This window comes from Xenopus laevis, chromosome 7L (genome assembly GCF_017654675.1).
Source record: "Xenopus laevis strain J_2021 chromosome 7L, Xenopus_laevis_v10.1, whole genome shotgun sequence".
In the NCBI taxonomy this organism is placed as follows: Eukaryota; Metazoa; Chordata; class Amphibia; order Anura; family Pipidae; genus Xenopus; species Xenopus laevis.
The window spans coordinates 39,004,406-39,022,365 of NC_054383.1; the positions used below are offsets into that span (position 1 = coordinate 39,004,406).

Consider the following 17,960-nt stretch of genomic DNA (forward strand, 5'->3'; position numbering starts at 1 on the left):
AGAGCTAAGGCAATTTAGCCCATACTGAGGCACAGGTCAGATCTTTAAATGTGTAATATGTAGTGATTAACAACATTTTTCACCAAGTTTCGCATCAAAAATTAGATTCAGATTCACTCATCACTAGCAATATGCAGAAATATTGTGTAACTTCACCAGGGGCCCTGGAAGGCTTCCAACCTGCAGAGAGGAGAATTGGGGCAGAACCTTGTGTAACACAGACCAGTAGTACTTACACTTTATTATAGTTTTACTTGTCCTATTGCTATTGTCACTAAGCTGTATAGCAGTTTATCATTCAGTTCAGTTTTAGCACCTTTTTCATTCACTTTGCTGCCCATAGCATCCCCCTGGCTTTAGGTTGTGCCTGAGGTTATTTACAGTCATGTGAAAAAGTTTGGGAACCCCTCTCAGCCTGCATAATAATTTTCTCCACTTTGAACAAAAAAGATAACAGTGGTATATCTTTCACTTCCCAGGAACATCGGAGTACTGGGGTGTTTTCTGAACAAAGAATCAGTATTCAGTTATGTAAAATTAAATCAAATGTGTATAACTGGCTGCGCAAAAATGTGGGTACCCTTGTAATCTTGCTAATTTGAATGCATGTAACTGCTCAATACTGATTACTGGCAACACCAAATTGGTTGGATTAGCTCGTTAAGGCTTCAATACCCTTGAAAAGGTATTTGAGGTGGCCAATTGCAAGTTGTGCTTCTGTTTGACTCTCCTCTGAAGAGTGACAGCATGGAATCCTCAAAGCAACTCTCAAAAGATCTGAAAACAAAGATTGTTCAGTTTCATGGTTTAGGGGAAGGTTACAAAAAGCTATCTCAGAGGTTTAAACTGTCAGTTTCAATTGTAAGGAATGTAATCAGGAAACGTTGGAGGAGGTCCCATTATGTTGTGGGGCTGTGTGGCTAGTTCAGGTATTGAGGCACTTGTTAAAGTTGAGGGTCGGATGAATTCAACCCAATTGTGCTCTATATTATCGAGTGAAATTCTAACCATATATTTTAAATGAAAAGGTCCCTAAGCTCACACTGGTAAGAAGAATTTCACTGGCACACAGGAGTTGCAGTAGCAGGGCAAGCCCTTGCAATTTTATTATGCAGTAGTGCAACGTTTCGGGGTCATGCTTGACAAAGGGGCCTGACCCCGAAACGTTGCACTACTGCATAATAAAATTGCAAGGGCTTGCCCTGCTACTGCAACTCCTGTGTGCCAGTGAAATTCTTCTTACCCTTGTTGTGAGGTGGCCGATTCCTCTATCACTGGGCACCAGGATAAGAACCTTTGGGAGTGTGTGGTGTGCGGCTTCTCCAAAGTTCACTTGCCCTAAGCTCACACAACCAAAATCTCAGGAGGCAGATATTGGACTCACAGCAGGAAGTACCAGTGCCAATTACTACATAAGTGATGATAGAGAATGATTGAGAATGGTGGGCTGTGCCTAGGATTTTTCATTGATTAAGGTTTCTTCAAAGGTTCACTGTGCAACATCTGCCATAGGAAAGGCTTTGTACCAACCTGAGTTGTTATTACACGTCATCACAATAATGGCAGTTCTCTTTCTGAATTTCACTGGTGTGGAGGCAGGAGCCCTAACATGTTTTTAGGCAGATGCTGCCTCCCCAAATTCAAATAAAATGTACGTAGAAAGTATATTGCTCCATTAAACTGAAGAAGAGATTTCCATAATGTAACCGGCATTCCAGGACTTCAAATATGAGCCTAATAAAGGATGAGAATAACTATAAACTCTGGTCCTTTGTAGCTTGCACTCACTGACTGCAGGTTTTTTTTCTTGTTTTAGTTTTCAGGTTGTCTGGGCTTCTAAAGAATATGAAACACTCGTACAAACTCGTCCATGGGTAGCTGAATGGGTTCATGTCACCCATTAAATAAACTGCTAAACATCAGCTTCACAGCAGGGAAACAAGTGCAGACTGATAGATGTAAATGCTACATATTAAATTGCTGTTAAATGTGTTTTTTTGTTCTACTTTTACTTTATTACTGACTCTTGAAACAGTTGAGTGGCATTATGATTATTCTATATCTATTAATAGAAATAATATGGTTTCTGCTCAAATTATTTGATAGCTAAAGGAAAAATGTCAGTTTCTGCTTGGCTCTGAATGCTCAGGAGGCTCCATATAGCATTTATATTTATGAGAAGTCATGTACACAGCACGACACGTTGCTTTTTGTTGGCTGCATGAATATTTTAAAGTGCAATTTGACAGGCAGTTCATAATGTATTGTCATGGAAATACTGTCTTACAAGGAAATAATTTATTGAAACAGAGCAATATCTATGTTTTCTGCTATAACAGGTCTCTAGAGACTAAAGGGTCCTGAGGGGGGAATGGAGGGAAGAAAGAATATGAAACATCACACATTGAACATTGAAACAGCGATTCACTTGTTTACTATTCTTAAAATATATTTATTTGCCATAAGAAAAATCACTCTAGATGAGCAAGATTGAGTAAATGTAGTTGGGTTAAGCAACAATTAATGATATAAATTATATGGGTGACTGCTACATAAAGAGATGAGGGTAGGCACAAGTTAAGATGAAGAGAGAAATTGTTTTAAGAAAATCAGCCTCAGCACAATTGTGTATCAAAGCTTACTGGGCAAAACTCTTTCTGGGTTTCTCTGAAGACGCCACACGTTTCTGACTGCGCGGCTGACATTGTTTAACTCTTGAAAGCTGCGTAAATCTCCAAGTAGTTTGTATCTCTGTAGTGCTGCTTGGAGAATAATAATTGGAATGCTGAAGTTAAGATGAGGATAGGTGGCCCCAGTTGTATTATCCCTTGTGTTACTCGCAACAATACCTAAACAGACAAACATGACATTATCTCAAAACACATTTGTAACTTGTTGGATTAATGGAGTGGAACTTTACAATTATTTCAGTATGAGGTTTATGGGAACGTTAGGGCATTTTGTGTCTGTCTATTAGACAAAGTGTGCCTCCAAGGCTGGTTCTATTGCATCTTGATGCATTCATGCTTAGATGCTTTGCAGCTGGTTTGGAGTCCTAACCAATAAGAAAAAAAATCTTCCTTTAAAAACAGAAGAATCAAGAGGTAAAATATTACACAGCAATATTGGGCTGATCCGATCGTGGGCCCTAGGGCCCAACGATTGGATAACAATGATGAGCACACACACAGTCGGATTGAGGACCACATTAACAAAATGATGCAGTCCTCAATCCGAAGGGGTTTTTAACCATGCCCAATCATCATCAACTTTCAGCCAGATATCGATCGGGGAAGCCCATTGGGGGGACTCATACACTGCCCAATTTGTGATGAACACAAATATATAAGCACAATGGAAGAGCAAATGATCTGGTCAAATTAGCTACAAGCATACAAAGGAGAGGGGACTGATCAATGCACATTCCCTTATCTGTGAAAAAGCATATATTTTCAAAAACACAGGTTTTTACTTCGGGCTATATTTTTTATAGGCTGGATTCTACCTGCATGATTGCATTTCTTGGGAAAAGTGTCTCCTTACCAAGGCATTGGTCTCATAGCATCCATATGGTCCGTAGCATCCATATGACTCAAGGTAAATAGGATCATCATATGGGGTTTACTTTAATGGAGAACTATCGCAACAATAAAAATTTAATATAAGCTTCATCTGACTAAAATAAGGCATTTTCTAAATATAATCAATTAAACATTCTGTACTGTTTATGAAAAAATCAAGTACTGTACCACACTCGGCAAGCTGTCTTTCTTTCTTTTCATTTCATGCAGTAGGTGGAGTCACTTTTTGATTGACAGGTAGCTCTAACACATCCTTTGGGGGTGTGACAACTCCCCTAGAAGATGTATTAGAGCTCGCTCTTTTAAAATAACTGGCTCTGATGGAAATCCTGTTTTGCTGCATGCAGGGTGTTTGGTAGAGTCAGTTATTTTGTCAGCTTTTGTTTGTGCTGGAGTTGGTTATTTGAGTTAGGTCTAAAACATCTACTAGGAAAGGAGCCCCCACACTAAAAGACATATTAGACCTACCTGTCAATCAAAATCAGGCCCAGACCTCTGCATGATGGGAGCATTAAGAGTTACATATTGTTGAGAGTGTGATACTTTAGAGTAACTTGATTATTTTATAAACAGTACAGAATTTTTAATTGATTATATTTAGAAAGTGTCTTATTCAGTGAGATGAAGCTTATATTACATTTTCGAGATAAGTCCCATTTAATGTGGTATGGTGACTTTACAATTTAATAACCATAACTCTGTAACTTAAAACCCCTGTTTTTGAAAATATATGCACTTGCACAGATACTATACCAGATAAGAGGGAATGTGCACTGATTAATTCCCTCTCTATTGTATGCTTATAGTATTAGTGATAGAACCTGGGTGAGTACATAGTGACAGGCCTTTGTACTTGATTATTAAATCACAGTACACAGTACTTAAACAGAACTGTTTTTATAGTTTACAAAACTGTAGCAACAGCTCTAACAAGAACTTGTGAACATTTATTACCAAGTAGTTCTCCAGTCTGAGCAGAAAACACGGGGCCTCCACTTGAACCGCCATGAACAGCACAGGTTGTTTGTAGCATAACAGGAACATCCCCAATGCAAATCACAGATGATAGGACACCAGAGGTTGCAGAAGGACCACAGCTCTCACCAAAGGCCCCATATCCCCAGATAAGCACATCCATACCTGTATATATAAGGAAAGAGGAACAGTGTGTATATACATAAAATATGTAAACAACATATACATAAAATAAACAGAATTAGCAACCATAGAAATCTCAAGTTTGATATTATTGTAGCATTTTATGCAATAGGGTTTGGGGGTCACACCACTTTTTTCATGGGGGACACCTTTCATTTCCGTGGTTGCAAGTAGTTATAAGTAAAAATTTTTGCAAAGCTGTGCCGCAGAAATTACACCCATAGACTCCAATGGTTTAAAAATTTGTCACGGGTCAAATAGACTTCAATGCATGTCGATTTTTCACTGTATCGCAAATTTTTAGCAAAGCGAAAAGGATCAGATTCGCCCATCACTAGTTGCAAGTCTTGTGCCCTTATTAAAGGAGAAGGAAAGCTACCGAAGCAGTTTATTGCCAATAGATTAGCCACAATAGTGCAAGCAATAACACTATATTTATTCTGCAGAATGCTTTACATTTCCTGAGTAAACAGCTCTAGAAGCTCTCTCTGTTTGTTTACGATAGTAGCTACCATTTTAGCTTGGTGTGACATCACTTCCTGCCTGAGTCTCCCCATGCTCACTCATAGCTCTGGGCTCAGATTACAGAAGGGAGGGGGGAAAGGTAGGGGGAGAGAGGAGCAAACTGAGCATGCTCATGTCCTAGCCTTGGAGGTTTCTGCTGATAGCAGGAAGTCTGATACAGAAGCCCATGTGTACACAATAGAAGGAAAGAAATGCTGTATTTCTTTTGGCAGAGGACTCAGAGCAACATTACGTTGAGGGTTTACTGGTTTATATAGACCTTTCTGATAAAGCTTACTTAGTTTTAGCTTTTCCTTCTCCTTTACTTGCACTACTGCTCCATCTAGTGGCAAAAAAGCATAATCTCTTAGTAAATATTAATAGGTGCACTATATGCATTGGGTCAAACATATATAAATGACTAAAAGTAACTAAAAAAATGAGTGACCTTTTAGCAGGATGGGAATGTCACCCCAAAAACTTTTTCGCCTAATAAAAGAAAACATAATTCTAAGCAATACTTTGCAATCTTTGCAATATACATTCATTACACATTTTCTATGGTTTTAAAGTTATTAGTATACGTATTACTGTTACAAGTAGTTTTGTATGTTGCTTTCTATTCTCTGTCCTGATGGCTCAGACTGTTACAATGTAAAACAAGGCAGCTGATTCACAGACCTGTCTTTGCTGGGGAACGAAGACTTTTGAAACACTGTTTAAAATGTAAAGAGTTACGCAAATGCTGCTTTCAATAGCAACTTGTTTTTGAAAAGTTTTGAAAATCTCTAATAAATGTCACTAAAACTGAGGCGCAATCTTTTTGGTACAACTGCGCGGATGGTACAATCATCAATCACTTCAAAGATACTTCAGACAATTTCTTCTACTAAATAATATACCAGAGGCATAGCAGTTGCAGACAGCCAAAGATAATACTAATTTATAAACCCAGCACAAGCGGAAGCTGACAGTGGTGCCTTACTCCATCAATCTCCTAATTCTCCTTAATCCTTCTGGCTTCCTCGGTGGAGCCTTTGGCTGTTTACGGGAGAACTACCCCCCAACAAAAGTCCCCATCCACAGCCATCAAATGAGCCCCCTCCCCACAGAGTCTATTTCAATAAACAGTGCCTCTAATAGTAAAGCTGACCTCTACATACAACCAGAATTTCTGGCTCTGTAATATTGAAATAGACTGTGGGGAGGGAGCTCATTTGATGGCTGTGGATGGGGACTTTTGTTGGGGGCTTAGTTCTCCTTTAATTATCTTGATCACACCTTTCATTCCTAGTTATAAAAGATCTTTCCTATCATGGTCTACCCCTAGTGAGGCCTACCTCCACCTCGGGTCCTTCTGGCACCAACCACCCCCCTCTAGCAAGTGGGAATACAAAGAATGAGACCGAGCACATGATGATTTACCTCTATCCCTGGCCAACTACAGAGTTGCCAGGAAACTTTGAACCTGGAAAGGGAAACAGCTCCCCCTCCGAACTGAAAAACAGGGCCATTGGCTGGCTTAACCCTTGTGGGTACTGTTGGAAGTAAAGGTGAGCAAAACATTTACCTTCCTACAATGGGCTGAACAGATTTTCATTCACATACCAAAAAAAATACTGCCAATATAGTGGATCACAAACATATGAGGACAGTTGTGATGCAGACCCATTAGGACAAACTTTCATTAGAAATATTGGTAAAACAAGTGAAACTCTAGACATTTTGGGGGCATGAAAAATAATTTGCTGTGGGGCCCAGCAATATCTAATTACTCCACTGGGACCTGTTATCCAGAATGATCAGGACCTGGAGTTTTCCGGATAACAGATCTTTCCATAATTTGGATCTTGATACCATAAGTCTACTAGAAAATCATTTAAACATTAAATAAACCCAATAAGCAGTTTTGCTTCCAATAAGGATTAATTATATCTTAGTTTGGATCAAGTAAAAGCTACTGTTTTATTATTACAGGGGTGTGTCCTTACAGAGAAAAATAATTTTTAAAAATTTGGATTATTTGAATAAAATGGAATCTATGGGAGACGAACTTTCCGTAATTCGTAACGTTCTGGATAATGGGTTTCCGGTTAATGGTTCCCATACGTGTTTTAATTAGGAATTAAAAACCAGGAACGTTTTAGAGACATGTTAGAAGGTTGTGCTGAGAGTTGTCATGAAATGCCTACAACATAATTTTATATCCATTTCACAGTTTGGCCATAGTTCCTAGTTGAATCTATAAAAGTGTCTTGCATCATAACCCTTCATGTAAACTTGCACAAGCCATTTCAGTCACTGCAAGACATGTTGGAACAGTACTTTGTACTTTTACCATTTATTTAAAGAGGTATAAAGGTTTTCAGCCATAAAGCAGAGGATTTTTGGAAGTTCTAGTTAGACAACAGTAGATTGTTAAGTACATGATTTATACTTTGTGGAAATCGCGTATTAATAGAAACATACCTGTGCAATATTTAGATGCCAAAACAAGCTCAGGAATCCCAGGAATCAAGTCGTCGAGTTCCACCACTGCCACATCATAAGGAGAGGATTCCTGTGTAGAAAACACTACTTGGCCGCTGAGCACCTGTAACCTAGAAACATGGAGATATATATAGAAAAGTTGAAAAATATGCACAAATTCCTGATACATATTATATTGTATATTTTGCATTACTCTCTAACACTGCTATATATATATAAAAATGATCTGCTGAAATCTGAGGGGGTGTTAAAATCCATTCAGGAACAGATTTAAGAAATAAAAGGAATATGCCAGTTTGAAATATGTATTAGAGTAAAAGAATGTACCACTCAAGAGAGGAGCACTCAATTTCTAAAGTCAGCAGCAACATTCAAATACAGGTACTTTGTTTGTAAACTTTAATTTATGGAAAAAATATGAAGGCACCATTTCTAATCACCGGAATTTGCTATTTAAGCTATACCTATCATTGAAATAGGTACATCTGCATCAAACAATGCTATTCTTGACAATTCCATGCTTCCTACACCATTCCAACTTTTTCAGCAAGATAATAACCTGCGCACACACATGGGGACAAACTGAAGCCTTCACTGACTTGTGGGCACAATTGCATCATCCAGTTCCCTTTAATGGTGCTGCACTTATTCGATGTTGGGCTGACATTGTTGACTTGAGTGTATCTACAGGGTGTGGGGATGTCTCATGCTTAATTTACAGGTGTATATTATCAAAATGCTGTATTTTTTAACGTTTTTATTCAACATTTTCAGTTATACATTACATAGCAGAACAAGTAGAAAGAGAGAAAGGAAGAAAATGCAAGGAGAGGGGATGCTGCTCAGACCCAGTCTGAAGGGGATGGAATGGCAGCTTTAATGTATTTGTGTATGGCCAGTTATAGCTTACATCAATTCATTTTTTGGTGTTTAGATCAGAGATTTTTTTTTTTACAGTGAGAGCTGTAAAGTTATTGATTTCTCTTCCTATAGTGGTTGCACTGGCAGATACATGAGATTCAATAAATAGTTGCATGCCTTTTTAGCAAACTCTTTCAATTCTTAGAGCAAGCTTATCCAGGGACTGGTCCAATTGGCTTCTTTAGGCAGAGACAGATGAGAATATTCGGGGAGATTTAGTCGCTCGGCGACAAATCGCCTCTCTTCGGGCGACTAATCTCCCCAAACTGCGTCCCTGCCGGCTAGAACCTAAATCGTGGATGGGATGGCACTAGGAGCTCTTTGTTTTCCGTAGTTACCCGAAGTTGCCTCACGAGAAAACTTTGGGCAACTTCAAATGAAGTGCCACCCCGTCGGCGATTTAGATTCTAGCCGGCGGGGACGCAGTTCAGGGAGTATGGTCGCCTGAAGAAGGGGCGATGTGTCACCGGGCGACTAATCTCCCCGAATCTTCTCGTAGAGTCAGAAAGCTTTTTCCCACGGATTACAAATAGGAGATAGGTTTCAATTGGGTATTTTGTGCAATACAAGTTGTAACAGTTTTACTTAATTAAAGTAAACAGTGATTTTTTTTATGTACTTCAGCTTTAGGGAAGAGACACACGTTGAGATTCGTGGAGATTAGTAGCCCGGTGACTAACAAATCGGCTCTTCTTTGGCGACTAATCTCGCCTAACTGCCTTCCCGCCGGCTAGAATCTAAATCGCCAGAGGTAAAGCATTTAACAGGAAGTAGTTCATAAGTATAAAAAATGAAATAATAACCAGAACATGAGAAAAATCTGTTACCTACTTTTCAGAGGTAGGATGTCTGATTTTCACAGATACCCTGGAGGCATTTCTTATCACATGCCGACATGTCAAAACTACCTTTGGGCTCACCAAGACACCAGATCCCCAGACTTGCCCTGAATCTACTAGAACAACAGAAGCAATTGGGTTTTTTATTAAGTTGGGAACTTTTTGAAGATCAAGAGAACAAACGCCTTCCAGTTTTGTTGCAGTCATGTTGTTTTCCTCCAATGCATTAGTCAGGGATAAAGATTTCATAATATTCTCCAGGATGTGGCTGATGGAACAGGCCACGGTCAGTCCTACCCATTCATTAGCCTTCCAGCAAAGTGGCACCACTATGATCCCAATCAAACGTAAGCAGTCTCCTTCTGCAGCAAATATGCCACCGCCTTCTGAACCTGGTAAGCAACGGGCATCAGTCAGAAGTACAACATTTCTATCTCCGGTTACGTTGCTGATAATACCTTTACTGACGGTATTCAGAAAGATATCTGGGTAGAATGAACCGAATGGGGATCCGCAAGCAATAACTGTACAACCTTTTTCAAGTTTGGAGGAGGGTACAAAGGTGATTTTCTTGTGTCCATCAGAGAGCGGACTTTGTAGCTTTAAGAGAGCAAACCAATGCAGATAAGACAAATCCTTCTGCAGTTCCCCGTACTCATGTTTCTCCTCTTCACTGGAAAACTCCCAGCCCTCTGCTTTACTAAACAATCTAGAAAATGCCATCTGAAATTCGGGGCATGGCACCAGCATGAGGAGCTGAGCCCGATGGAGGTGCTGGTGGGTTAGAAGGCGGGGTGGATCTGAGAGGGGTACCAGCCCAAGGCCTGATCTCTGCTGTAGGACCTCACTGTTCAGCTTGGCTTTAGAAGCAGAACTAGTCCCAGGGAGGGAAGGGCATTCCACTTGTATTAGAAGATCTGACACAAAGTCCTCAGCAAGGAGAAGGTCGTTTTTAGGTCCTGAAAGTTCCTTTTCTTTGTTTTTAAGGAATGGGAAAAAAATGGCTCCATGACAAAGTACTAGGGATAAGCTTGTGTCTAGGATGACCCCACTGCAGCTCCACTGGCCATTACTTTCTCTCTGAGGTGCCGTGTGGTACAGAGATGGGTTTCTCTTCTCAGCAATAGATGGCTCCTTATTCGTGCAGCTTCTGTCATGTCTCTTGTCTCGCGAGGCCCGAGCGGTGCTTACAACGCAACCACTCCATTCTGCAGCTTCCAGCATTGCCTTAATATCATTCCGCCCAACATTCACGGACTTCTTAACCCACAACCCGCATCAACCAGTCAGTCCAGGTCCCTGGCTTCAGTGTGACAGCTCCACGGCGAATGTCTCATCTCGCGATACTGTGACGTCACGACTACACTGAGGCAGGAACACGGCAGGTGTCCGCGCCTCAGACGCAGAGACGAGCGATACGAAGTGATTTGTTTTGCGACTGTAACTAATGTGAAAGTTAATCACACCGAGAAATTAGTTATTTATTTATTTATGTGGTTTTATTGCAATTTTACTATAGCAGTAGGAATCATAAGCTTGCGGTACAGCGCTGCGCCTCGTCCAGGTTGGATTCCATTGCGTAATCACTGCTAGCAGGGGCTTGTGGGCGTGTCAATTGGAACCTGTCGCCGTTTGATGTGGGTAGCGGCTAGTTCCTATCCTAGGAAAGTACCTGACGTCACAGTCATGTGATCCTACCATGTGACCGCTCCACTGCTGATTACCTATTAGTGAGCGGCAAATTCAAACATGGGAAAGCGGTAATGGGGATCATTGTACCTCTGAATTTCTGTAGGGTGAGGGGGATCAGTGTGCCTCTGAATTTCTGTGGGGTGAGCGGTGGAATCACTGTGCTTATGAATTTCTGTACATCGTGGGTGTTCAGTAACCAAGCCTCGGCAGAATACTCGCAATGCAAAATGTTACCACTTTGACACCTTTTCGGCACTTGCTTTGGCAGGAAGGTTTTACAAGCCGCAGTGATCTCTTCCACATAGGACCTCTTGTCCACCCAACGTTGGGGACAGCTTTGGTATTCCCCACTATTTCTTGTGTCACTAAAACAGACAATGGAGAAAAGGAGATTTCGCAGATCATATCTTATTTATTCAACATCCCCAAACAGAATTGCCCGCAATTTTAGATACCATCCAACTCTTTAGTACATTTGCAGGCTTCCGAATAAATCGGACTAAATCAGAAGCACTGGATATTGGTGTCGAAGGAACAAATAACAGGAATGACTTTCCATTTACATTAGCAAGATCACATATAACATTTTTGGGTATTAAACATTCGCCATACTATAGATAATACACAATAAGAACTCAAAAAATGGGAGACATTGAACTTAACATTTCTAGGTAGAATTCATTTAATAAAAATGATTGTTTTCCCCAAAATACAATATCAACTGCAGATGTTACCGTACAGCATAAAACCCTTAGATAATAAAAGATTACTCAAAACACTTCGCACCTTTATATGGAAACAAAAAAGACCTAGGATAAGCCTGTTTAAGTTGCAACAACTGGATGGGTGGGGTAAATTTCCCAAACATACGTGAATACAATGAGGCATCACTCTTACGTTTCACAGGTGATTGGATCTACAATAGAAATGTATATACCTCAACAGAACTTGATCAAGTACTGACAGGAGGCCTGTGTCTTAATTTCTTACTCCACTCTCAGCTAAAAGACATTCCTCAAGATATGCATGAACATCCCCTATTCATAGACACATACAAAACTTGGAATACAGTAAGGCAAAGATTTAAACTCACATCAGGCAAATCCATCTATCTCACATGGATGGGTAAACCAACATTTCCAATGGGGAAAAATAATAGAAAATTACTGAACTGGAAAAATCAAAACTTGAGATTGATCAAAGATGTTGCTACGGACAAATTCACCATAATTACCAAAGGGAACTTAGCTCAGAAATTCCCATTTCTATCTGAGTACTACCTACTCTCTATTCAAATTCTACATTTTGCTACAAAAGCTCTACAACATCTTTCTCAGTTTGATAAAAATAACCCAATAAATACATTATGGCCCAGAGGCACTACAGTTAAGACTACATCTCAAATCTATCGTACAATTAGGACCACATTATTAATTGAAACTCCAAATAATTTTATAAGCAAATGGACCTCAATAATTTCGCAGACAGAAGCTGCTAAGATACTCCAATTTCACACAAAGACTATGCAAACGCTTTCTATTAGTAAATATCAGGAATGTCTCTACAGATACTACATCAATCGTATCTGACACCACTTCGGAGACATCATATAGGTACTACAAATACAGACAACCTAGAGCTGACCTCGTACACAAAATTATGGGGAGAAGTTCAGGGATATTGGAAATCTCTAACACTACAAACTGCACCCTTTACATTAACATGGGCAATTTTTGGAATACCCCCCCCCACACACAATTAAATCTTACATGTTTGGAGAGACTCTTAGCAGAAGATTAACTGCTGCAACCAGGAAAACTATTTTACATCACTGGCTTTCTTTGTTAATTATTTTCAAACTATGATGTAATTAATCCCATATTCAAGCTATCTACATTAACTCGCAATTTGACAGGTTTTCAGATAAATCGCTAAGCTTGTATTGACAATGGAATCTTTTCTCTTTGTATAATTTATATACCTCCAAATTTCCACTTTGTTATTTATTTGATTTGGAAAATAAATAAAAACATATGTTAAAAAAAAAATATCCACTTATACCCTTAATGGGACTGCACTAGGCAAATCCATAATGGAGACAGAGCTTGGCGTCTTTATATATAATAAACTTGGCTGTAGAAAACAATGCAGGTCAGCAGCATCAAGGGCAAATAAGGTCTTCAGCTTTATTAAAAGGGACATAGATTCACTCGAGGAGGGGGTCATTCTTCCACTGTATAGAGCACTTGTAAGGCCCCATCTAGAATATGCCGTACAGTTTTGGTCTCCATCACTCAAACAGGACATTATTGAATTAGAGAGGGTACAGAGAAGGGCAACTAAGCTGGTAAAAGGTATGGAAAATCTTAGCTATGAGGAAAGATTTGGGGATGTTCACACTGGAGAAGAGGCGCTAAAATCAATACTGACACAATCCTTTAAAAATCATAGGAACATGTCAGTATCAGGTGCTGCACCCGCAATAGTTCCACTCAAAGCCATCGCCAGCCCCGCGAACCTGCGTTGACCCGACCCTTTGACACTGCTAAAAGATCTTCTGTGCTGTTTCAGTGACACTGGTCTGGGGGCGGCACAATCCTTCCATAGGATAATTACAAATGAAAACAGAACTTCAGCATATGGAAAGATCACTCCGCCCCCAGCACAGCATCACGGAAGCAAGGCAGAAGATCCATTAGAAGTGTCAGAGGGTCGTCTGCTTTGAGGGGAACTATTCCGGGTGCAGCAACTACTTGATACTGACACATTACTGTGATTTTTATAGGAACTTGTCAGTATCGCTTTAAGGGGTGATATGATACTATGTACTGTATAAATATATAAGGGGATCATATAATAGTCTCTGTAATGCTTTATTTACAAGTAGGTCTTTCCAGCTGACAGAAGAAAGAGGTTCCGGCTAAATATTCGGAAGGGGTTTTTTACAGTGAGAGCTGTGAAGATGTGGAATTCTCTCCCTGAATCAGTTGTACTGGCTGATACATTAGATAGCTTTAAGAAGGGGTTGGATAGCTTTTTAGCAAGTAAGGGAATACAGGGTTATGGAAGATAGCTCATAGTACAAGATGATTGCCATCTTGGAGTCAGGAATTCATTTTTTTTCCCTCTGAGGCAAATTGAAAGGCTTCAATCAAAAGGGTTTTTCACCTTCCTCTGGATCAACTGTCAGTTAGGAAGGTTATATATAGACTTAAAAGGTTGAACTTGATGGATGTGTGCTTTTTTTTCAGCCTAACTTACTATACTATATTATACCATGCTACTGTGTCAAAGATTTGTTGTCTGATCCTGCTACATGTTTATTTAATAAAAATATATTCAATAAATTATGTTCAATAAAATTATAAATAAAATGACGTTTTTCAGTTTATTTTTAGAAGTTTAAAGGTAACTTTACCTACTTGGCTTGAAATAGACCCTGCACAATGTTACACTTGTCAAAGTCAGCCTTAGTTGATAGTATAGATATGGGACCTGATATCCAGAATGCTCGGTGTTGTGTATTTTAGAGATATATCCAAGTATCCGTATAGTGTATGAAATGTAGAGTCCGCAATTTACCACAGCCAGGTAAATGATACAACCAAGGTTTCCAGAGATGAAACGATTTATTCAGATTATCCAGCCCAGAGACAGCAAATTATACAGAGAGCTTTCAAAATGTGCCCACAGGTTATACTTCCTTCTCTCTCTCCCTCTTCTCCTCTGCTTCCCTTTCTCTTCTCCTCTGCTTCCCTTTCCTCTTATCCTCTGCTTCCCTTTCCTCTTCTCCTCTGCTTCCCTTTCCTCTTCTCCTCTTCTTCCCTTTCTCTTCAGCCAAAAACCAGCTCCATTGTTATACTGTTTCTATGCCATTGACCAAAATGGGGAATGGTTCTGATTGGCTAATGACAAGTTAAACAGGAAAACCAGCTAATTTCTTTAGATGTCCCTCTTTGAAATGTAAAAGACCCTCTCCAGATGGTTAAAAGCATCCTATCTTATTGTTGCATTTAATCACAAGACAGGATTGGCTCCTTTGAAGGAGTCATAAAAACTCAGGATAGCTTCTACCTAAGGATTAATTACAATCGGTCTACATATATTACTACACTCGGGACCTGGGATTTTCCAGATAATGGATCTTTCTGTAATTTGAATCTTCATACCTTAAGTCTACTAGAAAATCATGTAAAAATTAAATAGCCAAACTAATGGCTTCCACTGATCACCTTTGGCCAGGTAAGGTACAGGGGAAACAGGCCATACCTACTTGCAAATTCAGGGATAGCAATATAAGTGAATCAGTACCATAGCTGTCTGCTCATTTAGAGTAGCGTTTATGGAAACAACATAAAAACACCAGATCATAGGCACGATGTTATGTTACCCCCAAAGGACTGCCTCTGGACCCTATAGTTGGTGTCTTGGAGCAACTTAAAGAAATGTGAATCACAGTATTCATCCATTGGCAGCTCTAAACAAACCTTGACAGACTTAGAATTTCAAGGATTTTGTATGGTCCAATAAACTTAGGTCATAACTAGGGATGCACCGAATCCACTATTTTGGATTCGGCCGAATCCTTCATGAAAGATTCGGCCGAATACTGAACCGAATCCAAACCCTAGGGGTGGGAAGGGGAAAAATTTTTACTTCCTTGTTTTCTGACAAAAAGTCATGTGATTTTCCACCCCGCCCCTAATTTCCCATTACAGATGGTTCTTGTACTGTTAGAGAAGGTCCTTAGACAGGATAGGAATTAGCTTGTTCTTATATGAACTGACTAGTTTCTATCCCTTTACTGGACCTGTCAGCTAATTGCCCAATACAGATGGTTCCTGTACTGTTAGAGAAGGTCCTTAGACAGGATGGGAATTAGCTTGTTCTTATATGAACTGTCTAGTTTCTATCCCTTTACTGGACCTGTCAGGTTTTTGCCTAATACAGATGGTTTCTGTACTGTTAGAGAAGGTCCTTAGACAGGATAGGAATTAGCTTGTTCATATATGAACTGACTAGTTTCTATCCCTTTACTGGACCTGTCAGGTAATTGCCTAATACAGATGGTTCCTGTACTGTTAAAAAAGGTCCTCAGACAGGATAGGAATTAGCTTGTTCTTATATGCAGTTTTTTTCAGAGCCAAAAAGCAGCAATATACACATATTACAGCAGAGAAAATGTGTAATTTCAAACAACAGTCTGAGAACCAATAAATGGTGAGCAAAAACAGCAGTCCAACAATTTTGAATTTCAGTTTCAGTTTACTAACACAGTACATAAGTAGACATATTATTCTGTTTGTGTTTTTTGCATACCACAAGTGCACATAATATTATAAATAATAATTCTGATTTATTAAATCTGTTCATTTAATTGTGACCAAATGATTGTAAATTGTGCATAAGACAGCATCAGACTCAAGGTCAGCACACTTCCCTTTCTCTATTTATCTGCATGTGCTGATTTTTTCCACTAGAGGGGAAGCTGCCTAGGGTTGTTCACCTGTAAATACATTTTTAGTATGATGTAGAGAGTTATAATTTGCAATTGGTTCTCATTTTTTATTGTTCGTGGTTTTTGTATTATTTAGCTTTTTATTCAGCATCTCAATATTCAATTTCAGCAGTCTGGTTACTAGGGTCTAAATTCCCCTAGCAACCATGCATTGCTTGGAATAAGAGACTGGAATATGAATAGGAGAGTGCCTGAATAAAAAGATTAGAGTAGAAAAAGTAGCAATAACAACACATTTTAGTCTTGTTTTAGATGGGGTCAGAAATCTATACCTCAGCTCTTCTCGTTTGTCTTTCTATAACTGGTGTTCTTGATTTAAGCATAACAGTGAATTTATTTCTTGTGAGTTGTGGGGGCTTTTTAGCCCTACTGCATGATCTGCTAGAAATCCTGCAAATTTTTGTTATTATTTACCTATGAACTTTGTTTGCATATGTTTAACCCTTTAAGTGCCAGCAGAATTTCACATTTTGGTTACGCGAAATGCCAGCCGTTTTTGAAACATTTTGTGCTCTCTCACTTTAGGGGCATTTTCTGAGGGGAAACCTATAGTTTACCTAGGAAAACTATACATTGTTTTTTTCGGTAGAAACTGAGCTTTCTAAATCTGCCGGAGTTTTCATGTATTTCCACCTGTGCAAAAAAATTTATAGTGCTAAATACCAAAAAAAAATGAAAAATTACCATTTTTCATCGTATATCAATTTATACCAGAAAAATATTTCATTTTAGGGATGAAAATCCAACTGATTTGGAAAGCCTTATGTCTCTCGAACGTGCCAATACCAGATATGTATAGTTTTAGGGAGATTTAGGATTTCTGTACAGCAAAAACTCCCGGCAGTATATTACCGAATTTTGAAAGCACTAAGGCAGAAAACGGCATGCTTTAGATTCCAAGGCAAAAAATCCTGAAACCGTAGGTTTACCCCAGAAAACCATACATTTTTGAAAAGTACACATTCTGCCGATTACAAAATGGGTAACTATGTCTCTCTACTCCCAACTACCAAACATAAAAGCTTGTCTGAAAATAGCGGTTTTTCAAAAAAAAATTCAAAATTCTGAAAAATCATTTCAAAGGTTTTATTTTGCTGCTCCGCATATCCCAAACTATATTAGGTACCAAGAAAAAGCACCTGAAATATGATTGCCAGGGGTCCACTGAACAGTTTGATACCCATTATGCATAGGTTTACCAAAGTATCTGGCATTTAGAGACACCAATATGAAGTTAGCACATCCAAATTGATCAGG

The 17,960-nt window shown here is 39.2% G+C and overlaps 1 protein-coding gene across 1 annotated transcript; it reads right to left on the minus strand.

Moving 5' to 3' along the window:
- Window positions 1-2,436: 2,436 nt before the first annotated feature.
- Window positions 2,437-11,080, minus strand: tysnd1.L (trypsin like peroxisomal matrix peptidase 1 L homeolog). Its single transcript, XM_018225396.2, has 4 exons — window positions 9,486-11,080; window positions 7,713-7,843; window positions 4,536-4,721; window positions 2,437-2,849 (listed from the first exon to the last, which is right to left on the minus strand). Exons 1-4 carry the CDS (start codon window positions 10,715-10,717, stop codon window positions 2,632-2,634), a joined length of 1,767 nt encoding a protein of 588 aa, XP_018080885.1. The 5' UTR covers window positions 10,718-11,080; the 3' UTR covers window positions 2,437-2,631.
- Between the last annotated feature and the right edge of the window lie 6,880 nt (window positions 11,081-17,960).